This window comes from Falco peregrinus, unplaced genomic scaffold (assembly GCF_023634155.1).
Source record: "Falco peregrinus isolate bFalPer1 unplaced genomic scaffold, bFalPer1.pri scaffold_24, whole genome shotgun sequence".
NCBI classification, from domain to species: domain Eukaryota; kingdom Metazoa; phylum Chordata; class Aves; order Falconiformes; family Falconidae; genus Falco; species Falco peregrinus.
The window spans coordinates 4,293,649-4,321,427 of record NW_026599593.1 but is presented as its reverse complement, the minus strand read 5'-3'; the positions used below and the strand labels follow the sequence as shown (position 1 = coordinate 4,321,427).

General features: G+C 47.5%; 1 protein-coding gene across 1 annotated transcript in view; it reads right to left on the bottom strand.

Moving 5' to 3' along the window:
• The window catches only part of LOC129783304 (heat shock factor protein 5-like), a 50,819-nt gene extending 23,576 nt beyond the window's left edge, over positions 1 to 27,243 (bottom strand). The window contains exons 1-3 of the mRNA XM_055793304.1: positions 27,021 to 27,243; positions 23,718 to 24,092; positions 20,381 to 20,478 (exon numbers count right to left, since the gene is read on the bottom strand). Coding sequence (XP_055649279.1) covers positions 20,381 to 20,478; positions 23,718 to 24,092; positions 27,021 to 27,243 — 696 coding nt within the window. The remainder of the gene's footprint in view (positions 1 to 20,380; positions 20,479 to 23,717; positions 24,093 to 27,020) is intronic.
• Between the last annotated feature and the right edge of the window lie 536 nt (positions 27,244 to 27,779).

Below are 27,779 nucleotides of genomic sequence, written 5' to 3'. Positions count from 1 at the left end.
TATACACATGGCAGAGTATTGTAGAAAAATATTTGAAAGTCTCACTTTAAAATCTATTTTTGAAAAGCAAATGCAGAAATTTATTTTCATACCTGTTGGATAGCAGGCTTGTGAGTACGGCACTGAAGATGCAGAGCTGCTACAATTTGCAATGGATGCGGCAACGCTTTGAGTCCCTTGCTGAAGTGGCGGAAGAGAAGCCACAGGCTGGAGTGTGTACGTGGCTCCCGTTGGAAGCGTCTGGAGTACCGGAAAGGCAGCCCCTTTATCTGGAAAAGCTGGGGAAGCCCCTTGCCCTGGCAGCAACCCAAGTGGCCCCTGCTGGATCCAAGTGGAAGGGACTGGAGTCGGATCTAATCTTTGTGCCGGTGAAGTGCTGGGGGCTTGGCACGAGGTTGCCGTGTAGGAGTAAGGAGGGAAAACACCTTGACCGTAAAGTTGATGAAACTGTCCTCCAGTCAGCAGTCCTGCAGTGGGTACAAAATAAAGCGAAACAAGTGTTAAGGAAAGGAGTTTTCACAGGCAAAGAAAGGCAATATGAGGAGCCAAGGCTCTACAACATGATTTGGGAAGACTGCCTTTGCTCCAGCATACTTAACCCAGAAAGGAGACTGTACTCTTAGACCCGAGCATGCAGGAACTGCTGTGTGGCACACAAGTGAAGCGCCAACACAGGTGTCTGCGTAACATTCAATCTCCTTAAACTGGCAGTAACGAGTTACCCATATCTAGAAACGTGCTATAAATCAAAATGTGTAGTAACTCACTAAACCAAACAAAAGCAATTTTGAAAGTACTGTGTGTTAAATCAGACAATACATTTTTAAAAAGGGACATCATAAAGCAAGATTTTACCAAACTCCACTACTGACAGCTCACAAACAGCTAAGGGAAGGGTAATGTCAAAATCCTCCAAAGGACTTTGCAAGTACTTTGTGACAAGTCATTTATTTGGTTAAGAAAAAAATTTCAAAGCCAATTTTTTCTCAGTCAGCTCAACTAGTTCAGTGCAGACTAAAATATCCTAGACTTTGCCATTTTGTTATTTCCTAGATAGTCCTTTCATTCTTCTCTATTATTTTATAGTTTCCTCTCTCAGACAGTTACTGTTTCATGAAATGGTATTTGCTTTTATACCATGACAGCTCAATTTCTGTTTTGGTGATTTTGTTGAAACACTGACAGTAACACCCCGAACGCCTGTGCTCATTGATTTCTCTAAGAACTACTGCATTTGTGACTCCCCTGCAGGATTGCATTTAGCCATGAGAATTACAAGTTTCACGATGGTTCATGTCAATAGGGTTGATCTAGAAGCCAGGCTTTCTCAGACCTGTAGTTTCCAATTCTCACTCAAAAGGACTTCTTTTAAAAATAGCCTCACATTTACCTCTGGCACTCCTCTGACGGAAGCTAATTCAAGAAATCAGTAACATACAGTCATTATTCTGCAAGTTCACATTTAACCATTAAGAATCACTAAATAAATACCAGCTGACCCTGAAAATTTGCTAAGACTTAACGTATAGGACTGTTTATTTCCTGTTCAGTACTTTCACCATTTATAAAAAGAGAAGGAACAGGGGTATGAAAATCCTTTTGTTTATATTTTACCTTTGGATAGGGACATGAAGACTATCTAGTTCTAACACATAAACAAGACACCACAGGATGCCAAGTTACCAACCTCCCGTTGCTGTACAGGAATTCCTCCTGAATGTTTAACACAGCGTTACATGCTGCAAGACACTGGGAACAGACTGACATTTTGTAAACAAAAGTATCTCTTATCTATCAAATTACCTCACATTTACAGCGAAGACGTGCCCTTAAATAGCGGTCCAAGCCTGCCAGACAAGAAGCGTCTAAGAGCACACCGCCTAGGCTGCTGTGAACTAAAAAGAAAGATGTGCCCCTAAATAGTCAGTACAGAGCGCACTGCATTGTCGGCCTGTCAAAACTTGACTGCATAGAAACCCCAATGTTTTCCTTGTTCTGTCTTTCTAGAAAATGAGACTCCTAGAGCTAAAACTCTGAAACTGCAGCCATCAAAACAGAGGGCAAAAAATGAAAAAGTCATCTCTTTCTAATAATTTCCTTTACCAGTGGTCTGCATGGTCATCAGACAAACCACATGTCATTGAAGTCTGCAATGACTCATCTTAGCATTAACAACGTTCACATCAAATCACTAATTTAAATGCTTCCTAGCCTCCCTACTAAGTTCCATCCTTCTCAAGTGCTTCATTTTGTTTCTTGGTATTGCACGTGCAGTTCCACACACATCACGGAAAACACCACTTGAATTAGATGACAGTTCCTACCCTGACACAGTAACCAAGAGCATGGTGATACCCTACTCTGCTCTAAATGCCAGCCGGTGCTGCAGAGAGCAGTACCGTCAACTGCTTCTCCCCTTCTCCTGGTTGCACAGTCCTGCCGCTCCTCCTACACCGCGCCTTACAGCTCTGCACCCATGGGGTGCATCACCCGGGTCCAAGAGCCAGCCACAAAAAGGCTGTTAAAGTCTTCTCCGATCGTTGCGCTGAACCAACACGTTGCTGTATCAGCTGCAAGGAAGATGACAGTTAACACGCCACCAAGGGAATGGGAAGCCGGAGTGCTCTTCTGGCGGCAGCCCACAGTTAGAGCAGCCCAAGAGCACTGCAAAGCGAGATATTCACATCTGCCTTACACAGCGCCAGCTACAAAGCTTTCGGGCCGATACAAAATGTGTGGAATAATCCTGAGGGCTCAGACTTGTCTTGGGAAAACTCAGATCCTCTCAAAGAGCGTTAGAAAGAAAGAAAACATGTTCTAGGGCTTTTCAGCAGTATTATTTTCTAATTAGCTCTCACCTACTCATGCAATCCGTTTTAAAAACTGCATAGCTTGTGAATTCTTTTTCAGGAGACAACTGACAAAAATCTTACTACCAGGTCTTGTCTCCTTTGCACAAAACTAACAGGATGCTCTAGTGATCACTTCACATGACTCACTGTTTCACACACATTTAATGACAGCTTATTAAGCACGCCTACTGATGGGCATCCTTACTGATGGGCAAGAAGCAGTAACGTTCATCTGGTAGAGCTGTGCCAGCTCCACAGAGATCGGGCAAGGGTGTTCTTAGTGTAGTACGCAATGGAGACTGTACTATAGTCTACAGGCAGCCTGAAATACATGTGAACCATGCTACTCATGCTTACTGGCAGCAGATCTACCTGCATAAACAACGACAGCTTCCCTACACCAGGGATGTTCCCTACAACTGAGATGCCACCGGCAAGGACAGGTAACCCTTCTCCCTCAGGGGAGTGTTGATTTTCAAAACCCTTGCCACCCAGCGCTTCTCAAAAACCCACCAAGGCCCCACACGGCCCACTCCGACTCACCAGGCCCGTTGGCATTGCTGAGCATCGAGGGCAGAAGCAGCGGTTGCCCAGCCAGTGGCATGCCAAGCAATGTGACTGGGTGACGGGGCCGGGCTGCTGCGACGCGTCCATGTCGGTAGGTGGCACCAACCGCCGCGCTCTCAACCGCCGCCCGCGCGGCCTCCGCTTCCCCCTGCCCCGTGCCGAACGGCACGTGCCCCGCTTGCGAGATACTGCCCGCCATGCGCGGCCCCTGACCCTCAGCCCCTCCGCGGTGCTGGTCCGCGCAGCGCCCCGGTCCCTCGGCACCCCTCAGCCCCGCCATCCCCCTCACTCCCCCCGTCCATTCAGCTCCCCAATTCCCCTCAGCCGGGCCATGTCCCTCAGCCCCCGCCATGTCCCTCAGCCATCCCCTCCGCCCTGCAGCGAATGAAGAGACGGGACACAGCTTGATGCAAGCAAATGTCAATTTATTGTACAGAAGCGGGAGTTTCTATACACTTTCAGAAGCTGCGCGTTTTAAACAGATTGGTTCTTGAAGCTAAGCCTTGCATACTAGGCAATCCCTGATTGGTGGTTAACTACCAGCAATTAACAGCAAGGTGTTACCTCTCCTTGGCGCCATCCTTGGCGCCATCCGTCTCCCACTCCCCTGTGCTCTGTAAACATGTCTCATCATGTTAATTGTTGTCTAGACAAGCTCGAGCACATTCCCCTCAGCTAACTGATTGCCGCGCATGGTCCTAGTTTCCAACCTGCATCTCTCCCTTCCTGTTGCACAAAAAGAACCTTTGAAACCGAACGAGTAAAAACAAGGTATAAGTAATAGAACAAATAAAAAAGCAACTAAGATGTTGCAGAATGGCTGTGTGATCACGGCCATGACTCCCTTAAAGATCTTTGTGAAACAAAGTTAGCGTAAGTTAGCTGAAGCAGGCCTTGCAGCTATGCTGAGGCATGCTGATAAGGAAGCTGAGAAAAACACTGACCTTGTGCCTAATGTTGTAAATAACTTTGAGGAATTTGCGTAGACAAGAGAGCAAAAAAAATATGTAGCTAGCTATCCGCAGAAACCGCAAGTAGGAGTACGTATGAAAATGTAACCCTTTAGAGCTTAGCCAATCAGCAGATGACTAGTAGGCATAATTAACTGGAACTGTATATAAGACATAATCGCACCGTAATAAATCGAAGCTTGCTTTATCACTCATATTGAGTTTGCCCACTTGACTTCCCTCGCTGTCGACACTAAGACATATTATCAATGTCAAAATAACCCACTGTCTCTGTTCCGTACAATTTTGCAATTTCCCCTTTTTGTTTTTGAACAGCTAGTACCAGGTTTGCCATGTTCTGCAGGGCCCTTGCAAACATGACAGCAACCAAGGTAACAGCAAACAAACAATACTGCCAATTGAGTGAATGGATGCCAAAAAGGCTGACATTTTCTCAGATTTTGTTAACATGTTGCTGCAATGGGGCGCCTAAAATCCACGCAGCACATACCATCAAAATCCTCACAGCCATGTCCTTGAACCAACACCAAAAAGCAGTGGCAATTTTGACTCACATTCTTAACTGCCTACCAAACGAGGTGATTTAACTCTTTAATGCTTTCCCTGCTGTTACTCTGGATAAGAGAAGAACGGCTGCGACACGTTCCCATCATAGCCTCCTACTACATTAGCATCTACAGAAAGACAATTATTGACATTCAAAGTGTAAAGAATATCAGCTTCTTTTGGATTAACATTATACATAGGTGGAAGGGCACACCAAACAAGAATTGGTTCAGTCAAAAAGTTTGAAACATAGCATGCCTTCTCTGAACAATACCTCTGGGGTCATTCCCTTCATTCCCTCTCTTTTTTATGCAAAGAGAAACACTTTTACCGTAACAGAGAAGCCCCTATTTACATCTGAGCCCGGACACAAACCACAGCTGTATGCTCCACCAGGCTCAGGGCAGAAATCATTCATGTAGTTACATAGCTACATATCACTACAAGCAGGCAGACACCTCTTTATCACTAGATAACCATGTTCATCTTTCCTACTCTCCTTCACAATACCTAGCTGTTCTCTCATCTCTTGTTAGGTCAAATATTCTCCAGCTTCCTCTCCTACATCTCTCTTCAGAGATTCTCTATCCCCTTTTTTGCTTGTTAATTGCGACGAGGCAAAGGCTGTGTGTAGCTGGGTGACCATGACCTGCTTTATGTTACAATCAACTAAACACTGAATACAGGAAAAAAGGCATGGAGATATAAGGCAAACATCAATAAGGTGGTTAAAGATAATTATAATAAATCCTGTAATACTTTTGAGTCATGGCCCAAAGTTTCCCAGCCGTGAGAAGAGACCAAAGGCATCCCGCCCCTGGCTCTGCTGCAGATATTTGTTTTAAGGCTTTTAAGTTTTGTATACTTTTGTAAATTAATTCACAGTGGTCACTCAGATTCACGTAACACATCCTATAAAAGCCTTCACACTTGTGTCCCTGTGCTAATAATAAAAATCAATAGCAACTCGGTTCTGTAGCAACATATGATGGACAGAATCAACATCTGTTAATAAGCCAGAAAAAAAAAAAAAGAACAGTATTTGTAGTATTACTTTGTTTAGCAAGCTAGCAGCCTAATTTACTAAGCAAGTTAAGAGCGTGTACTATTCTTACAGAAGAGATTAGAGAAGCAAAAATCTGTTATGCTGCATTCCAGAACTCAGCCTGAGAATTACAGTCTGCTGTGAGTTCTGCGTTACAATCATTTGACACATGTTGGGGTTGCGATTATGAAAGTTGCCCATTTACAATTTTCATTGGCATTATCACAGCTAGTTGTTTTAAAAGTAACCCTTGAGCCTCCTGATGTTCGACTTGTTGCAAAATATTCTGAAGCCAATCAATAAAGTTAGTATTAAAGTTAGTGACTCTCTAGGACCCTGCAAGACTGTGGCAAGACTCCCGCAACCTGACTGCCTTAATAGCCATCTCATTCATTTGCAAACAGTTGTCCCTGGGATACCTTGCCTGAGTCACAGAATCGGCACAATTATTTGCTCCAGACAACTGCTCATAGTTAACAGCAATTCCCCGATTAAGGTTTTCAGTCAAGGCCACTACACATAGCTCACAAAAATCAGATAACCACATCATAAACTGTATCAGTTAGTACCATACAAAGCAGTAACTTCCAATCATGCAGTGTGAGCGTATAAGGCTCTGCCATCACTTCAAGAAGGGACATAGCAAATGTATTATGAATCCTCCCTTCCCGCACTGCTTTGCTTAACCCTTTAACAGCCTCGTATTGCACAGGCTGCCACTCTGCAGGTTGATTTGTCTGACAAAATACTGAACATGCCCTAGCGACTCCCAAAACCCATCACTTAAGTGTTTCCCACTTGCATTCCTGCCACCAATCCCTCAGACCCCCTTTCACCCTCCCCAAAAATACAATCAATGCATCAGGAGAGACAAGGGGGTGGGGGAAAGGTCTAGCTCCTTTTCCAGATCTATAGGACCTGGATCAAAAGGTTTATCAGTGTCAATGAAATCATTTTCCGAGTTGTCCTGTTCCCATGCTTGGTCCTGTGTTGTGAGGGTCGCTGCAATCAGTGACAGAAGCTTTGGGGGCAGAGGAGGTGTGGATGGAATCGCCATCGCTGACTGTGTCTTGAGAAGAGTTGCGCTGTCGGTGGAATTTACAGCTTCAAAGTCCCTAAGTTTCTTGGCTGCTCACCTGTCTTGATGCAGGTTGTCCGCCTGGTGCGGCCAGCCAGACGATCATTCAGCCAAGACGTCTCCTCCGGAACACAGCCCTCTTCCATGAGCTGTCTTTTTTCCGTCCTTATTCTTCCAAGGCTTCAGAACACCACCATAGGGGTCACCATTTGAGGAGACTGAGGCACGGACTCTCTGATCTGACTAGAAGACCCTTCATGAGTCTATATATGTCTCTTTCTGGGGACGAAGCCTGATTCCCCGTTACGGATTTCCCACTGCTCACCTCTCAACTCCGGAGGGATTTATGGCCGGCCGGCTCCCGCTTCCTTTCAGCAGATCATTCAAAGTTCTGTGGGATTCGCTGCATGTCGCTCAGATAGGCGATTCGAGAGCCCTTCATGTCAGATCCTTAAACGCATCACGTCGGGGTCACCAATTTGCGGCGAATGAAGAGACGGGACACAGCTTGATGCAAGCAAATGTCAATTTATTGTACAGAAGCGGGAGTTTCTATGCACTTTCAGAAGCTGCGCGTTTGAAACAGATTGGTTCTTGAAGCTAAGCCTTGCATACTAGGCAATCCCTGATTGGTGGATAACTACCAGCAATTAGCAGCAAGGTGTTACCTCTCCTTGGCGCCATCCTTGGCATCATCCGTCTCCCACTCCCCTGTTCTCTGTAAACATGTCTCATCACGTTAATTGTTGTCTAGACAAGCTCAAGCACATTCTCCTCAGCTAACTGATTGCCACGCATGGTCCTAGTTTCCAGCCCGCTCCTGCACCACCCCGCTGGTCCTCTCACCCCGCCAACCCCTCAGCTCTGCTGCCACCAGCATCTCCCGTAGCTTCTGTGAGCGACCGAGTAGCTGAGGCCCAGCGCCAAAAGCTGCCGCTCGGGGCGGCCCCGCCGCCAGCCCGGAGCCGTCCCGGCGGCAGCCTGGAGGTCCTTGAACCACGGCGCGGGCGGGCGCCGGGCCGTGGAAAGCGGCTGCAGGCGGGGCAGAGCGGGGAGCACGCGTTCCGCAGCCCCGCACCCCGCCATGGCTGCCCGCCGCACCGGGACCGCGCGCGGGAAAGGCGGCGGGGCCGCAGGGCCACGTGACACATCGCATCCCAGGGAGGGGCGGTCTCGGCAGGGGCGGGGCGATCTCGGGAGGGGAGGGGCGATCTCGGGAGGGGCGGGGCGATCTCGGGAGGGGAGGGGCGGGGCGGGGGCGGGTTCTGCTGAGCAGCCGGACCTGCCCGGGCCGCTGCGCTGTCGCGGGGTGCGGGCGGCGGGGACGGAGGGGACGGGGGGGACAGAGGGGGACGCGGGCGGCGGGGGGCTGGGGAGCTGCTCCATGTGCCGGGGGCACCCCGGGCTGGTGCTTACCCCGCCGGGAGGAATGCAGCCGGCAGAGCAGGTGTTGCAAAGTGTCGGCTTAAAAACCACTGGCAGTTCACAAAAGGAAAAGCAAATTTGTAAGGAGCGCAGAGGAACGCGGAACAAATCGGGAATTGTGTCACATTTGCCCTAAACCCCCCCAGACCTGTGCAGCTCTGATCCCCACGCCAGAACAGATCAGGTGGGGTTAAAATGGGGCAGAGAAAATCAGCAGCGAGGGTAAGAACTAGCTTCAGCGGAAGGAAATACTGAAGAAGGAATCTTCAGAGGGGCGGTTATTGTGTAAAAACATAGGTAGTAAAGTTGTAGTTAGTGTAAAGGAGGCAAGCACGACTAATGGAGGATTTCAAATAGGAGAAATCAAATCAGGTACTTAATCACAGGGAAACCGGGGAACTAATTGCCACAGGATGTTTTGGGTACCACAATGTTACTTGGCTAAGGGAAGGTGTTGGGGGGTGTGCGTGTGTGTGAAGAAAAAAGCGAGAAAAAAAGAAAAAGAACAAGATTAGCTATATTCACAAAGACCAGAACTCTTAAGCGGCACCTTTGTCACTGCGAGTGCTTGCACTGTGCGCTGGCACAGCTCTGAGGCGGTGCCTGAGCTGCACTGGTGCAGATCTGCCCTCTCCTCAGCCTTGTGCTGTCAGCTGTGACTGCAGGCAGACTGCAGGAACCAGCAGAACCATCCTTAGCGCTGCAGAACAGGAATCTGCTATGAACCGAAAGGCAAAGAAGAGCAGGGAGCCGGGGAAGGAAGAGTGTGGTGATCTCTCTCTGCTTGCATCTTGCCCACAGGTCACCAGCAGTGGCGGAAGAAAATGACATTCCTCTGTCTTGGCTGCCCTCAAAGCAAGACAGTAGTGAGAAGACTGAGCACCCATGTGTTTCGTGACCTCAAATACATTATCTTGGAGTTGTCGTAAGATTTCTTAGCAAGAAGGTACAAAACCAAACCTCTTCTTTAACTAAAGTCGTCCTTATTGCTTTGGTTTACAGCACAGCCCCTAACCACCAAGGCAAGTAAAAGCGCAGTAAGTTCCAGAAAGGGGGCAAAATTGAATAAACTGATGGGAAACTGTTCCTATTTTTAAACTGAAAGTAATATCCCTCTGCTCTTCCGCATAGCTGAAGTGAGGAAAATGATGTTTGGGCGGGGTTGCTAACAGTTTCACCCTTCAAATTAAACCAGAAGCAGAAATTTTGTCAATGTTGTCATCAAAGCTAAATCCAGCACCACAGAAGGATGTTGCTTTACCCAAGGAATTAATGGCCTGCGATTCTAGTAAGCTCATGCTGTCGTCTTCCCAAGAGGCTTTGCATTTTTTTTCCCCTCGGTAATAATTTATTAAGAATTATGTTGCTCAGTGTAAACAGCTAAAACTTAAGTAAAGCAAATCTGAAAAATCCAGAAAAATGTCCACTTCACAAAAAATTCTTCTCGGCATTCCTGAGGTTGTCTTTTGCATTACTTCAGTGAAATGAATCTGGGTTTCTCTCCCCCTGTGCAGCGAGAGTGCCAGAAGACCATGACTACCTGATGGTGGGACAGGTGAGGTTTTTAGTGTATCATCCGTAACTCAGGGCAGAGCCAGCAATACGTAGTCCATAACTGAAATGCAGAGCATGATTCCCTAGAACCAACACACAGAAACATCGGTCCCTTTGGTACCACTGGCCATTCTTGACTTCAGCCACAAGAGCGGATTCATTTGCCACTTCTTGGTCAGTGGGTTAAATTTGGTGCTGAGGACTTTAATCGTTACTTTGCTGTCAAAGATTGTTATTTGCCAAAGGTGATGGGAGCTGCAAGAAGAAATAGCTTATTACTAATTTGTGTTATGGACTCAGTGCTTTCCTTCTTTTTCACCCATGTGAACTCAAATTGCTGTTAGCCCGCACGCCCCTGTTTGCCATGTACCATGGCAGTTACTCTCTGGTGTGTGCCTCTCTCACAGCTGTGCCTTTCTCTGCAGCTAGCTTTCTTCCTCCTTCCCTGCTGCGGGACACCAGCGATGTGTCCATTGTACAGACGAGAAGGTGGGCCTTTGCCAGAAATTCATAATCCTCTTCTCCTGCCAGTGCTTAATCTCCATTCCAACCTTTTGTAATAACCTCCTAGTTTTCTGTGTTTCCCTTGCTTATACATATATATATAGTAAAAACCCCTACCAACTGAACGATGTAAATTACACATTTTGCAGATGTGCAAATTCTGATTCTGCAGAGCTGAACAAAAATGGTATTGTTAGCTTGTCTACTGTATGTCAGGGCAAGGACGGCTGCATTTCCATGCGGTGTGCTGACCCTGACTACCATCCAAGGACATACTACTGTTAGTAAAGGCAGCACTTAATCCCTGGAAGGTCTTACCAGGTTAAGTGGAGGATTCTTCATCACCTGGAAAATTTAAATCAATGTGTGCTTTTGTTCAGCTACCAGTTAGTTGAGGAAGCGACCAGTTTACATTATCAAGCCTGTAATTTGAAGAAGGCCAGACACGCTACGTACAGTCACCCTTCCTGGGCTGAAAAAGTCCACCTCTAAATGCATAAGAGGAATGTACATATATACTATAAAGCTGGAAAATAACTGTTCTTACCATGATTATATGCATGTTAGATTTGTGAGTTGTAAGAAGTGTTGCTGTAATTAGTTTCAGTTTTGTTAGGAAGGTAACAAAGAACAGTTGAAAAACATTCCCTAGAGAATTACCATTTTGGAAGAAAAGTGATTTTTCTTACTTTTTTTTTTCTAGTTAAAGAAATAATCAGCTAGTACAGAAGGATGGATATTATTTTCTTATTGATGTATAGCAGTACAAACCTTTGAGCTCCAGACCTCTTGTAACACAGCTAAGGCAGAGTCTCATACTACTACATTTTAATTTGTTCTGAGTCAACATAAGTAAACGTTGAGTATTTCTATCCATGTCATCTTAGTTAGGAAGGAAAGAAGGACCTAGATGCTTTGCTAATAAGTCAGATAAGGCGAAACTCAAAACTGTTTTCAGATTTGACAAATTTTGACAAATAATCTCTATTTTTAATTACGGATGGGATTAGGTCCGGAAGCACAAGCACAGTACAGGACAACCAACTTTCCTACTCAGGGGACTCATCTGAAACTATGGAACATGACAATTTTAGAACGGAAGCCTAAGAACATATCATCAGCCCATTTTTCTCAGTTCTGTTTTAAGTGATCTTTGAAAAGCATAGTTAACCTCTGTTTCATGTGTTAATACCATATTAAATTGCCTTATTGCTTTGTGATGTAGAGAAACTTTGGTGTTGACTTCTCTGATTCATTTCAAGAATTTTTTTTTTCTTGTAAGCTTGAAAAAAGGATATTCCACTGAAATAAGTTGATTGCAAGCAGTTTCAGTAATTGAATCCCTAGATAGTTGTCTTTATGCTGGGAGGTTTTGTCCCACTTCTAATGGAATTTTGATGCTGACACAGTTTAATTTAAAACTGTTGCCATAAAACATGTTAGAATTCTCTATTTTTGTGGCAGGATCTTTTTTTTCTTTTAATTAAAAAAAAAAAACTTTTTAAAAGCTGAGGTTTAAGATGATATTATTACACTAATAAATACTGTAAAATATATTTATGAAAAAGTCTTTAACTAGGCACGGCTTCACTTGGGCAGTGAACTCGGGGAGCTCCAGGACTACTGTAAGGAGCAGGTGGTGTTTGTCCTGAGCCCCTGAACAAGCGAGATGTGAGCAGCGCCACCCGGACAATTGATACTGTGCGCAGCTGTGTCATGGTGGTCACTCCACCGCGCTCGGGCGTCTGAGCGATGCCCCGGCGTGTGTGAACCTTATGCAGCATGAGATAGCGCGCGCCTGCACTTAGCCTAAACTTAGAAATTGACATACATACACCAGACATGTAAGGTATTTTTGGTTTTTGCCGAGTATAAACGCGGGCAAGCTGCGGGCCCGGGCGAGAAGCCTCACGGATGCGTGGACACACCACGTAGAAATTGTCCCAGTTCCCGAGAGACTCGTGGCACCGGCTGCAAGGGGGCTCCCAGCCGAAGGGCGGGCCTGGATGACGTTCAGGTGTTAATTGGTGATGTATCCTTCTCTTAGACTCTGTCATGCTTTGCAGTAACGATTTGATGCTTCGCTCCTGTTGCTCTTCTGTCATATTGTGCATCGGAACCAGTACTCTTTCCTTTTATCATACTGCATGCCATTTTCCTGTATTACACTGCAATCTAATAAATGGCCTTCATTCTTATAGTTGACTTGGAATTCATTTGTGCTTGGTATGCAGTCAATCAGCAAAACAGAGAGCTCGTGGCATGGGTGCTGTGACCAGTCAGAGGAGCGCCCGGCTCCGCTGCTCTGGCCTGTGTGGAGCTGCTGGGGCGGGAGGTGGGGGGAGACATGTGGGGGTGCACGGCAGGGGGTACCCATGGGGAGGCAGATGCAGGAGGGGCCACAGAAGACACAGGAGGAAGCCTGTGGAAGGGGACGCTGTTGGGGCCGCATTCTGGGCTGGAGGTGCTCCGTGGCTCATGAGTCGAGATAAGGATGGAGCGATCACGCAGCAGGTACTATCGCGGGCAAAACAGACTCAGCTTGGGGAAATTAGTTCAGTTTACTACCACTCAAATCAGAGCAGGATAATGAGAAATAAACCCAAATCTGAAACACCTTCCTGCCAGCCCTCACTTCTCTCGGGCTTAACTTTACTCCCAATTTCCCTGTCTCCTCCCGCCGGGGGAGGGAGAAGGGCAGCTGCGGTCAGTTCATCACATGTTGTTTATGCTGCCGCTTCTTTCTCAGGGGGAGGACCCCTCACACCCTTCCCCAGCTCCAGTGGGGGTCCCTTGTGGGATCACAAGTCCTGCCAGCAAACCTGCTCCAGCGTGGGCTCCCCTCTCCACGGGTATGCAGGTCTTGTCGGAAGCCTGCTCCAGCGTGGACTTCCTGTGGGGTCACAGCCTCCTTCAGGCATCCTGCTCTGGCGTGGGGTCCTCCCAGGATGCAGGTGTACAGAATGTGGTGTCATGACAACGTGATGATGCAACAATGTGCGCTTGTTCTGTATAGCATCTTGCTGGGAGACCGGCCGTGGTGGCCACAGTTGGGTGCCTCTGGAGCAAGGGGTGCCAGCGCAGGATCAGAGCTCCAGGAGAGCTCTTGGAAGGAGCCATGGAGCACCGTCTCTCTGGTGGTGCGCGAAATGTAGATGCACAGCTGAGTGCACTGAGGAAGAGGGGAGAGGTGAGCAACCAGCCGATGGGGAGGGCTCAGCCTGGGAGCCTGGAACATGCAGGCCTGCCCCAGGGGCTCAGGAAGTGCCTGGGGAGCTGACAAGGATGGAAAGCTGGGTGGAAGCAGGGAGGGTCTGCAGGCAGCCTTGCCTCTCTGCCCAGCGTGGCTTACGGCTAAGCAGGCGGGAGGGGTTGCTGCAAAAGGACACAGACATGGGTTGCAGAAGGGATGGGAGCTGTGGGGAGGGGGGCAAGGAAGCAGAGAGCGGCTTTTGACTGGGCTGCTCTTGGCGCTCCCCGTGGTTGGAGTCTTCCAAGAACCTTGCGAGCGCTGTGCAGCAGGCTTACGGAGATAGTGCCTCAGTGCCCGTGTCTCCCTCTTTCTAGCTCGGCAACAGGAGACAGCCACTGGCAGAAGGAGCTACTAGGCTGCTGAACCTCCCACTTGGGGTCAAGATCCCCGTGTCGCCTAGCTCCAGGCCTGTCTTCTACAGGACAAAGCTGGGGGAAAAGGTAAAGTAAGTAGAAAGGGGTAGAAAAGCTCTCTGCTTTGATGGTGTCCCCACCATTCCAAGAAGTCCTTGTGGCCACCTACTCGACAGCGAGCGCTGTAGCCCTTCCACGTGGCAGCACTGGAGAGTAGAGGGAAGCTCCTGACTCCCTGGTGTGGTGATCAAGAGGAGGACTTGTGGGTTTTCTGGACCGGTTTCCGGCACTGTGAAAGTGTGTGGCCCGGGCCCTGTCTGCAGTGTGTCCAGGTCTTTCCCCCAGCCCAGCCCAGCCCAGCCTGGCCCCCACAGTCTGGCTGTGGTGCTCTCCGTGCATTCAGAAGGATGGAGCAGAGCGCTGGTCTTCAAGTGACCTTTACCTTTTCACAAGCACCGCCTGGCACCTTTTAGCTGTGGTCTCCTGCCTCCTTTACACTCTGGAAAATCTCTCCTACAGCTTCACCAGCCCTCTGGTTATTTCAATCTGGGAGATCCGTACTGCCGCCTACTGAGCACAGAATACAAGAGCCTGCATGACCCGCACCTGCGGGCCTACCACCAGCGCCAGGACAACCTGCAGAGGCTGAAGAGAGAGGGTTACATCACCAGTGACAGCAAAGTAGGTCTGGACATGGGGCTGATAAAAGCAGCCCCCCTCAAGCAGGCTTCCCAGAGTGCTTGCTGCAGCTGCCTGTTGCTGGTGGGGAGCACAGGGCTGTGGGGCTCGTTTCCCTGGGAGCAGAAGCAGCGCCAGCATCCCTCTGGCAAGTCCCACTCCGGCTCTTCTCAGGCCGCCTTGCACTGCCTGAGTGTTGAGGAGGCAGCTGGTGCGAGGCCTGGCGCTGCGGCTAGGAGCACCGCTCAGCCATGGCGTGGTGGAAGAGTCAGGGGCCCTGCCGCCGGGAAGGGGAGGGGAGGGTGAGCAGAGGAGCATCTCCCCTCCTGCTGGGTTTGGGCTGTTTTGGGGAAGGCAGTCTGCGTAGCTGGCTGGCAAATTCTTGAGGGATGTCTCCCCTCATCTCTCCATAGGTGGTTTGCACTCTGAAGGAGTTCAATGATTACAGGCAGTATCTGACCACACTCAAGCTGGAGGCAGAGAAGATGTTCATCCGAGAGGAGGTAGAGCAAAGTGGAGTGTTCGTGGATGCCGCTCAGCGGCACGGTGCCGAGGGCTGGGGCTTTACTTGTGGCACCTTGGGGAGGCGGTCAGTGCAGGAGAGGTGAGGGCTGTGCTGCCGGGCTGGGCTCTGCAGCGGGCTGAGCTAGTGCAGGGCGCAGGCAGGAAAGTCACATGTAAGCATGCAGAGCCCCGAGGGCCGCGTTTCTCTTCTGCCCTCCTTGCGTGGCTGGAGCAGAGCGCTGCCCTGGGCCTGTGGGATGCCTTAGCACACGCGGGCAGGAGTGCTCATCCAGGCAACAGCAAGCCACAACTTGGTGTCACCTTTCAGAAAAAGCTTTGGGAAGACCTGGCCAAATTAGAGGGTACCTCCAAACCGCCAGGACGGACTGATGTTTCTTGCCTGCGAGAGTGGTTGCTGCAGGAGCAAAGAAGGAGTTTGCCAGCTGCAAAGAAGAGGCAGAGGTAAGAAAAGGCCAAGTAACGCTTGCTCTTGAAGGGGGCCCGTGATCCCCGATCAAAGTCCTGGAGCCTCACGTTCCAGTAAACGCACGAAGCCCAGCGGTGGAAGGAGCCTGTGCTGGCTGCGAACCCATCGGCGGGGTCTGTGTTTGGAGCCTTGGACAGGCAGCTGTAAGCTGCTGCAGGGACTGCTGGAGCAGCGCAACACGTAGCAGGATGACAGGAGTGGCTGAGCAGAAAATGGCCTGTGCAAGACGGACAGAGCGGCTCCTTCTCAGATGCCTGCCTTTCTCTTGACAGGCATCTCACCGTGATCGAGAAGCGGATTGAAGGACTGGAGGCTCTTGAGAAAGAGCGACGCCGCCTCCAGCAGCTTGAGGGCCAAGAACAGCAGCAGCAGGGAAAGAGGAGACAACCAGGCAGCCAGAGCAGCTCCAAAAAGCCTGCCAGCAAAGGGAGGCCAGTGAGTAGGAGCTGGGTGGATGCCGGGGGCTGCCTCTGCTGTGCAGCAGTGCGTTGGTAGCTGGGCCTTGGGAGAAGGTGCTGCCACGCACACAGGTGCTCGGGGCTTGCAAGCAGTGCTTGGCTGCTGAGGAGGTGGCAACTGGCTGGTGTGCCATGTGTCCTCACCTGAGGGTGGCTGTCAGATCCTGGGTCTGCTCTGCCAGCCCACTGGGTTGTAACCCGTTCCTTGCCTCGCCGGGGACTAGCTCGTCTCCCTCCTTCTATTATTTCTTTTCCCCTGTGCGTCTTGGATATGAGGCACTAGCCCTTTGTGATGCAAAAGTGTGCCTGGGCACTCTGAGTGGTCCCGTCTGTGCACAGACTCACATTTAGCATGAACCTGTGAGCTGCACTCAATGGGCTTAGCGTCCATGGTGCTGGTTTCACATGCGGGTGAAAACTCTGGTTTTCATCCAAAGACTTCTGCATCCAAAGGTGCAGCACCCCTGAACCTGACAGTGCCGGTGATGGGACATTTGTGAGTTGGTTTTCTCTTCAAGGAGGTCTTTGATCAGCTTAGTGGAGAGCCTGCTGTTGCCCGGTTCTCCTTAGCAGGGTGCCCGTTAAAAGCTGCCTGGCTCCATGCCCTGCAAGAGCCTCTCTGGAAGCGTTTCTGCATAGTGTGGGGTGGTATCTGTGCCAGGGTGAAGGCTTCGGCTCCTTCTGCCATGGCAGTCGAGCTGTCAAGCTGCAAAAGAGCATTTGATGGGAGAGGACAACTTTGGGCTGCTGCCAGGCTCTGTTCTTGACTCGTGACTTCTTCCCCACTTTGCGTGAGGCTGGCAGCCTGCGGTGGACTTTCAGAGCGCCTCCTGTCCCAAGAACACTTCCTTGGGCTGGCAGCTTACAGCCAGGTCATGCAAGGAAAAGGATCATTTCCTTCTGTGCTCTCAAAACCTGCGTGTGCCAGGTGGCATGCAGAGAAACCAGATTTTTTCAAGCTTGACTGCTAGGGACTTGTCTGGACGTGGGTCTTGGGAGGAAGCGGAAAGCAAACCGAGGTGAAGGAACACACTGACTCATCAGCTGTTCCCCATTTTAGCGTTCCAAGCCTGCCGGACAAAAAGCATCTAAGAGCACACCGCCTAGGCTGCTGAACTATGGTGGCAGAAGACCAGGAGCTTCAAGAGATGGCTGAGACCGTGGTCCAGGAAGTGCTGAAGCGGGTGAAGTGAAGCTGTGCAGGAATTGTTCCTGAATGTTTAACAGAGTTACATGGGACTTTCAGGGACTGCTAGCACTACACAAATCTGGCTTGAGTGCTTGGGCAATCGGAATTAGTTCAGACTTGATTTCTTTTTGAAATAACACGGCTGATTATCATTCCTTATTACAAATAAAAGCAGTCCTAAGTAGTTTGCTTTAAAGGTCGGAAAGTTTTTCTTCTTTTTTCTTGCACGTTTATTTCCTCCATTTCCTGTTACCTCTTGCTTCAGTTCCACAAGGAAATACTGACAGCTTAATAACCATGGTAATAGCAATAATCAAACAGCAGGGCTGCTATTAAAAAAAAAAAACAAAATGAGGTGAGGGCAGGAAAAAAAAAAAATCACTGAAATCCAACATGTAGCCTCAGTTCACTTCTATGATAAAGCAGCGGGGAAGTATTGAGCTAATGGTTGTGAGCTGCCAGCACTGCTGCTGCAGAAGATAGCAGGAGGTCTCTCAAAAGACTCGTTCCTACCCAAGGATACTGACTCATCACACTAATCCAAACCCCACTTAAGAGAACCCAAATGAAAAATGGGTAAGAAGTTGTACCCGAGCTCCCTGTTTTGTAACCAACTGTGATGAGAGTGTAATGCAAACCTCTGAAACCCCAATTTCAGAAACCTGGTGAGATACACCATCATCAGCCACCATGTCTGGGTATAACCACCTATGCCCCCTTGCCATTCCACACAGCAATTCTCTGTAGCTTTTCCTGGAGAGCAAACTGCAGCCAACCAACCAGTTAGTTACCGGCCTGGTCTGCCCGTGTTCCAGGCAGGGGCACCTAACACTTTCAGCAGCTCAGGTGCGTACTGTACAAGCCCAGCAGCTGGCCTCCAAGACCCAGAAACTCCACCTGTCTTAATCTCTCCTAAACTTAAAAGCGATGCTCTCTGCAAGACCCAGTAAGGAACAGCACAAGGTTTAAGCTTCCTTGTCCGAGAGTGCCAGCTTTTCCTTCTGAGACCACAAAGCACCGTCTGGATCCAACAGAAACGGGGCTGGTAACCAGCTTGCTGACTGCTAGTGCGCTGATACGGTTCGCTGTCTTCGGGACTGGTCCAGCAGTTTCGTATAGGCTTTGCCACTCCTATCTAGCAGCACACAGCGGGACCAAACAGCCTAAAACGCCCCGCAAACCACGCTTCAACAGCATCACACTGAATTCCTGCAACTGGTGGAAGGTATTGAGTGGAACGATAGGAAATACACCATGCAATAGTTCTATTTTTTGTGAGGAACAATAAAAATGCTTAGTCAGCCAGGGCTGATGAATTTTACCGCTTTTGAGGATTTGTGCAAGTGGTTACTGATGGATGATCAATACACCAGCAGGGCAGGATGCTCAATACTGCAGCTTGCCACATCCCCCAGCAGACGTTTGGGGAAGTATATGCCCCAGAACACACAAAAGGCAAACTGATTATTCCCCACAGCTCAGCAAGAACCGCAGGCAAACTGCTGTCTTCTGTACCACCTGCACAGCCTGTCACCACGTTCCAGGAGAAATGACCTATGCTATGCTAAGACTCAGAAATCTCTAGAAGTCCCGTTGATCCACGCGGTACGATAGCTGCGTTACCCTGCTCAGAGACAGCCGGTTACTGACCTGGTGGAACTGATACAGGGCACTGCTCGCCTTTGGCCTTCTCACGCAGAGGATCGCCTTCCCGCAGTCTGCCCAGATGCTCGGCAGCTTTTTGCTGGGGGTTTCCAGGAAACAAAGCAACCACTAGCAAGTGGCCTAAAGCTCTTCTGACTCCACACAGTGCCCATGGACTTGCTTCTCCAAACAACTGAGTTTTACTAGACCCTTTGGACACTGTATATTATCCTTCAATCTAGCCACAACACCACCTCTGACAACTCCTTTGGAATGATTTACTACCCCATTGATCTCGGCCTTCTGAGATAAGCTATTTAGTTGTGACTGCCCATCGCTCAGACGGATCCTCGCGTCCTGGATGAAAAAAGCAGCTCACGATCAAAGTGAGAGGACAAAGATGCACGGTGTGAAAAATAAATACTACAATATCGACGGCATAACTGGCCGTTGGCTATTTATAGCCTTACACTAACATGTTATCCAGGCCATAACTTGCCCATCTTGGATAAGCTTATTTTTTTAAAAAACTCATGAATAAAAGACAAAGGTTGAAATTTGCAAGACAGGAAACTGGATGATCAAGCTCGGGTAGGTCAACCCTTTTTCAACACACATAAGCATAACTTGCTTCGCTTGTCCTCTGGGAGGGGGAAAAAAGTATATGCGTTATGCTGTAATAGAAAAGGAAGCCCTTGCATTCTTACTAAAGATCTTCTGATATCTGATAAGCCAGGCCCCCCAAATAAGGTGCAGTTTCCACTAGAATTGCATAACGCATTTACAGGAAGTACTGGAGTTATCTTTAATAAGAGATCTCTGAGGCGGGGCCCATTCCAAAAAGTCACCTTAGTTTTTCTCGTTCATCAAATGAAACTCAGGACTGCAGGAAGCTGTCCGGGACAAAGAAGTGGAGCTGCTTCTCAGTATTTTCATAATATTAAAGAATCTCTTTTTGTCCAGGCAAGAGCATTCTTCCAATACAAATGCAGGCTCATTAACTAAAAGTGATTCTGGTGAAGTCAAGCAAAAAAACACTCCACTGATGAGGACACCCACTATGCTGCTACCCTGAAACCTAACCTGAATTACAAAACTACCCGTTTAACATTCAGTGGTTCTTTGAAATAGGTATTTGTAAACCACATCACTTTCACTTTATCAAGCAGATCAATTTTCAAATTTATATCCTTAATTTCACAAGTGTACAAACCTGCAGTTCATTCATACAGTCTCCTTCGCTTTCACCTCCTTTCAGTAGGCTACGCTCACCTGGACAAAGCTGTCGTGGGTGCACGCTGAAGCAGTAGGACCAGCACAGCCAGCCAGAGGATCTGTGTGGGCTGCTGCTGAACAGCTCTGTGGTGTGGCTGCAAGAATTCAAACCCAGCTATCAGACTGCCGGAACCTGTGTCTGCTGTGCAGTTCTATTGCTTACTTTGATTAAACATTTCAATAATCACACAGTAAGCGCAATTCCAGAAATTTATTGCTACCTTCCAAGTGATTTTAAGACCAATTTCTTAATCTTAAAAATACTTATTTTAAGATATGTATAGATATATTAAAAATATATATTGTAAAATTGGTAAAACACACATACATACAGAAACTTCATAATCAGAGTCTTTTGTGTCTTAATATCACCTTTTTGATTTGGCTGCTTGAGTTTCTTGTCACAATACACCACAGAAAGCGTATTCACATAGCTGAGCCTAGGTGTTCATACACACATACACACTTGTGACCATGTGAATTTTAAGACTTACAAAGAAAATGAATTCTCTTAACCCAGAGTGTGTCATTCCGAAGAATATCATGACTACTCCTGAACTACCACTCACCAGAAAGGTTTTCATATGTAAATGAACCCTACAGGCACAGATGTATGCCAAAGGTGCGATTGGACTTGCACTGCCAGGTGGCACCAATAACTAATAATGTCTCACATGGTCTCCATGACTGATTTTTCATTATTAGACACTCTCAGATAATGAAGCTTCAACGCATTTCTTTCACCCGATTCTACTACTGTCAAAGGTTTTGCAGATAGCCGAAAGTAAACAGAACTAAATCCTTAAACTAATTATGGTCTAAGGCTAGTGGGGAAAAAAAGACTTAGATGAGCATATTTTATTTTACTGACTTTTCAATAAGAATCATAATGAAAAACCAGGGAAATTTTTTTGTCACGGAAGTTAACAAACAAGTTTGAATACACATAAAAAAAAATCTTTTCAGAAAGTTCTACTTTGATTTCATTTAATGGGACTTCAAAAGTGAAATGAAAAGAGTCAAGAATAAGATTGAACATACATTCTTCAGTTCTCTCACTTACTAAATACGTATCTTAAGGTTAACTATCACTTTCCAAACAAACTAATCTTGCTGCTGTGCTCTCATGATGAAGGAAACCACTTTTTCATGTGGACATATGAAGAAACACGCTTTCAGCATTCTGTATGTTATAATAGACAGAAGAAAGGATAACAGAGAGATTAAGAGATACACAGGCACAGAAGTAAAACCACTGAGACAGTCCTAGAGCGAGAGTGAAAATTAAAAGATTTATCATAACCAGTGAAACGTCACTCACACTCTCAGGAACGCTGATTAATTCACTGGAGTTTTCGAATGCCTCAGATTCCCTAAGTTTCTGTATTTTAGTTTTGATTACACCTTGCAAAGTTTGGTATGTTTTCACCGCGTTCTCACACCCACCTCCCACCCCAGAAGATTCTACCTGAGCAACATAGCCAAGTTATCCTTTAAACTTAAAGCAACGAGCGTCATCCAGTGAGAGATCTCCATATTCATGTCTAAATCTACCCTGGTCTCCCTCAGCTCCCCTACAGGCAGTACTTCAAAACAGGCACTTCCAGGACACCAGTAATCTCACCCCAAGACAAACTCTAAACCGAGCAACATGAATCATACCCGAGACGCCCCTTTCCTTCCCTTGACTACGGAAGAGGGCTGGGGCCTTAGCTGAGACAGAGACAACTACAATTCGTCATGATGAGTTTCAGCCTATGCTCTGTAACCAATAGAAACGCAAAGCGGGGACCACCTCCCACCTCCCACCTTAATGAAGCAAGTATTCTGGATGAGGCTTGGAGCAACCTGGACTAATAGAAGGTGTCCCTGCCCACGGCAGGGGGGGGGGAACTTGCTGATCTTTAAGGTCCCTTCCAACCCAAACCATTCTGTGATTCTCAGGACACCTGCTCCTGGGAGAAGACTTGATAGTTAGCAGCTGGTGAGGCAGGCTCCACACTTTGGCCACCACAGTAATCTCTGCATAAGGGGCACAAGGCAGAAATTGCCTGTCTCTTAAACATTTAAGTGTGTCTACAAGAAACGCCCAGCTCCTCAGAACCCTTCCTTGACAAAAATGGCGTTATGGAAACTAGTGATTATTGTCCGAATTGTTCTCAGCAGAGGTCTCAGAAGAGATGCACAAAAGATGTAATGATTTCACTGTGTAGGATTTCTAAACAGGGATAGCTAGCTGTCTCTGTGAAGGTGCGGCTGCCAAAGGAGGAGCAGGCAGAAGGAAAGAATAATAACTGAGCTTTAGTTTGTTCAAGGAAAGGGTCACTGTTCTGAATTTCAGAAGTTTTAGGGAAATTGAACAAAAACACCACAAAACAACAACAAACAGACCACCACTCCCCAGAAAATAACCCATCATATGATTTTTCCAATTCAAAGTATGGGCAAGGAAAAGAACAGTAATTTGTTTCAACTCCTCTTCTGAAGAATAAAAACACTTAAGTGAGACTGATTTATTTTGTAATCAAGTGATTAAGTGAGACTGACAATTGTGGCAGAAATAATTTAGAAAAAAGAAAGGAGCCAAGACACTTGTACTTTCTAGTCTTCAGTGCATAAAAAAAAATACAACATAAAGAAGCTAAGCAGGAAAAAAAAAAGATACAAAAATAGTATGAGCAGAATGAAATATTCTACACCAGGAGTCCTCAAACTACGACCCGCGGGCCAGATATGGCCCCCCAGGGTCCTCAATCTGCCTCCCCGTATTTACAGAACCCCCCACACCACCACTTCCCTGCCGGGGGTTGAGGGGGGAAACCAAGCAGCCGCAGATGACTTCCTGCCAGCTAATCTGCATGCCGGCCCCCTCTTTAAAAAGTTTGAGGACCCCTGTTCTACACAATGCTTTTGACTGATCTTTGAGTTTAAAACCTTAACCTGGAAAAACATGAGACCAAGGTTTAGGATACTACTTCTTAACAAGGTCTCAGCGCTTCAATATCATTGTCCAAGTTTTGCTTAGTTAAAAAAAAACAAAAAAGGAAGTTAGCCTCACACCGACTAGTTTTGGACAAATGTTTTTCTCCTTGCCCTTTAACCTCAACAGAAAGGCTATCCAGGAAATCACCAGGGAACACACAAAATCTGGAGGAAGGACACAAATACCAAGCAGAAAATTCTTTTTGCTTTAAAGGTCCATCTTCTTTTTAGACTGGACACTTTCTAATTCTCACTTGAGATATACACATGGCAGAGTATTGTAGAAAAATATTTGAAAGTCTCACTTTAAAATCTATTTTTGAAAAGCAAATGCAGAAATTTATTTTCATACCTGTTGGATAGCAGGCTTGTGAGTACGGCACTGAAGATGCAGAGCTGCTACAATTTGCAATGGATGCGGCAACGCTTTGAGTCCCTTGCTGAAGTGGCGGAAGAGAAGCCACAGGCTGGAGTGTGTACGTGGCTCCCGTTGGAAGCGTCTGGAGTACCGGAAAGGCAGCCCCTTTATCTGGAAAAGCTGGGGAAGCCCCTTGCCCTGGCAGCAACCCAAGTGGCCCCTGCTGGATCCAAGTGGAAGGGACTGGAGTCGGATCTAATCTTTGTGCCGGTGAAGTGCTGGGGGCTTGGCACGAGGTTGCCGTGTAGGAGTAAGGAGGGAAAACACCTTGACCGTAAAGTTGATGAAACTGTCCTCCAGTCAGCAGTCCTGCAGTGGGTACAAAATAAAGCAAAACAAGTGTTAAGGAAAGGAGTTTTCACAGGCAAAGAAAGGCAATATGAGGAGCCAAGGCTCTACAACATGATTTGGGAAGACTGCCTTTGCTCCAGCATACTTAACCCAGAAAGGAGACTGTACTCTTAGACCCGAGCATGCAGGAACTGCTGTGTGGCACACAAGTGAAGCGCCAACACAGGTGTCTGCGTAACATTCAATCTCCTTAAACTGGCAGTAACGAGTTACCCATATTTAGAAACGTGCTATAAATCAAAATGTGTAGTAACTCACTAAACCAAACAAAAGCAATTTTGAAAGTACTGTGTGTTAAATCAGACAATACATTTTTAAAAAGGGACATCATAAAGCAAGATTTTACCAAACTCCACTACTGACAGCTCACAAACAGCTAAGGGAAGGGTAATGTCAAAATCCTCCAAAGGACTTTGCAAGTACTTTGTGACAAGTCATTTATTTGGTTAAGAAAAAAATTTCAAAGCCAATTTTTTCTCAGTCAGCTCAACTAGTTCAGTGCAGACTAAAATATCCTAGACTTTGCCATTTTGTTATTTCCTAGATAGTCCTTTCATTCTTCTCTATTATTTTATAGTTTCCTCTCTCAGACAGTTACTGTTTCATGAAATGGTATTTGCTTTTATACCATGACAGCTCAATTTCTGTTTTGGTGATTTTGTTGAAACACTGACAGTAACACCCCGAACGCCTGTGCTCATTGATTTCTCTAAGAACTACTGCATTTGTGACTCCCCTGCAGGATTGCATTTAGCCATGAGAATTACAAGTTTCACGATGGTTCATGTCAATAGGGTTGATCTAGAAGCCAGGCTTTCTCAGACCTGTAGTTTCCAATTCTCACTCAAAAGGACTTCTTTTAAAAATAGCCTCACATTTACCTCTGGCACTCCTCTGACGGAAGCTAATTCAAGAAATCTGTAACATACAGTCATTATTCTGCAAGTTCACATTTAACCATTAAGAATCACTAAATAAATACCAGCTGACCCTGAAAATTTGCTAAGACTTAACGTATAGGACTGTTTATTTCCTGTTCAGTACTTTCACCATTTATAAAAAGAGAAGGAACAGGGGTATGAAAATCCTTTTGTTTATATTTTACCTTTGGATAGGGACATGAAGACTATCTAGTTCTAACACATAAACAAGACACCACAGGATGCCAAGTTACCCACCTCCCGTTGCTGTACAGGAATTCCTCCTGAATGTTTAACACAGCGTTACATGCTGCAAGACACTGGGAACAGACTGACATTTTGTAAACAAAAGTATCTCTTATCTGTCAAATTACCTCACATTTACAGCGAAGACGTGCCCTTAAATAGCGGTCCAAGCCTGCCAGACAAGAAGCGTCTAAGAGCACACCACCTAGGCTGCTGTGAACTAAAAAGAAAGATGTGCCCCTAAATAGTCAGTACAGAGCGCACTGCATTGTCGGCCTGTCAAAACTTGACTGCATAGAAACCCCAATGTTTTCCTTGTTCTGTCTTTCTAGAAAATGAGACTCCTAGAGCTAAAACTCTGAAACTGCAGCCATCAAAACAGAGGGCAAAAAATGAAAAAGTCATCTCTTTCTAATAATTTCCTTTACCAGTGGTCTGCATGGTCATCAGACAAACCACATGTCATTGAAGTCTGCAATGACTCATCTTAGCATTAACAACGTTCACATCAAATCACTAATTTAAATGCTTCCTAGCCTCCCTACTAAGTTCCATCCTTCTCAAGTGCTTCATTTTGTTTCTTGGTATTGCACGTGCAGTTCCACACACATCACGGAAAACACCACTTGAATTAGATGACAGTTCCTACCCTGACACAGTAACCAAGAGCATGGTGATACCCTACTCTGCTCTAAATGCCAGCCGGTGCTGCAGAGAGCAGTACCGTCAACTGCTTCTCCCCTTCTCCTGGTTGCACAGTCCTGCCGCTCCTCCTACACCGCGCCTTACAGCTCTGCACCCATGGGGTGCATCACCCGGGTCCAAGAGCCAGCCACAAAAAGGCTGTTAAAGTCTTCTCCGATCGTTGCGCTGAACCAACACGTTGCTGTATCAGCTGCAAGGAAGATGACAGTTAACACGCCACCAAGGGAATGGGAAGCCGGAGTGCTCTTCTGGCGGCAGCCCACAGTTAGAGCAGCCCAAGAGCACTGCAAAGCGAGATATTCACATCTGCCTTACACAGCGCCAGCTACAAAGCTTTCGGGCCGATACAAAATGTGTGGAATAATCCTGAGGGCTCAGACTTGTCTTGGGAAAACTCAGATCCTCTCAAAGAGCGTTAGAAAGAAAGAAAACATGTTCTAGGGCTTTTCAGCAGTATTATTTTCTAATTAGCTCTCACCTACTCATGCAATCCGTTTTAAAAACTGCATAGCTTGTGAATTCTTTTTCAGGAGACAACTGACAAAAATCTTACTACCAGGTCTTGTCTCCTTTGCACAAAACTAACAGGATGCTCTAGTGATCACTTCACATGACTCACTGTTTCACACACATTTAATGACAGCTTATTAAGCACGCCTACTGATGGGCATCCTTACTGATGGGCAAGAAGCAGTAACGTTCATCTGGTAGAGCTGTGCCAGCTCCACAGAGATCGGGCAAGGGTGTTCTTAGTGTAGTACGCAATGGAGACTGTACTATAGTCTACAGGCAGCCTGAAATACATGTGAACCATGCTACTCATGCTTACTGGCAGCAGATCTACCTGCATAAACAACGACAGCTTCCCTACACCAGGGATGTTCCCTACAACTGAGATGCCACCGGCAAGGACAGGTAACCCTTCTCCCTCAGGGGAGTGTTGATTTTCAAAACCCTTGCCACCCAGCGCTTCTCAAAAACCCACCAAGGCCCCACACGGCCCACTCCGACTCACCAGGCCCGTTGGCATTGCTGAGCATCGAGGGCAGAAGCAGCGGTTGCCCAGCCAGTGGCATGCCAAGCAATGTGACTGGGTGACGGGGCCGGGCTGCTGCGACGCGTCCATGTCGGTAGGTGGCACCAACCGCCGCGCTCTCAACCGCCGCCCGCGCGGCCTCCGCTTCCCCCTGCCCCGTGCCGAACGGCACGTGCCCCGCTTGCGAGATACTGCCCGCCATGCGCGGCCCCTGACCCTCAGCCCCTCCGCGGTGCTGGTCCACGCAGCGCCCCGGTCCCTCGGCACCCCTCAGCCCCGCCATCCCCCTCACTCCCCCCGTCCATTCAGCTCCCCAATTCCCCTCAGCCGGGCCATGTCCCTCAGCCCCCGCCATGTCCCTCAGCCATCCCCTCCGCCCTGCAGCGAATGAAGAGACGGGACACAGCTTGATGCAAGCAAATGTCAATTTATTGTACAGAAGCGGGAGTTTCTATACACTTTCAGAAGCTGCGCGTTTTAAACAGATTGGTTCTTGAAGCTAAGCCTTGCATACTAGGCAATCCCTGATTGGTGGTTAACTACCAGCAATTAACAGCAAGGTGTTACCTCTCCTTGGCGCCATCCTTGGCGCCATCCGTCTCCCACTCCCCTGTGCTCTGTAAACATGTCTCATCATGTTAATTGTTGTCTAGACAAGCTCGAGCACATTCCCCTCAGCTAACTGATTGCCGCGCATGGTCCTAGTTTCCAACCTGCATCTCTCCCTTCCTGTTGCAC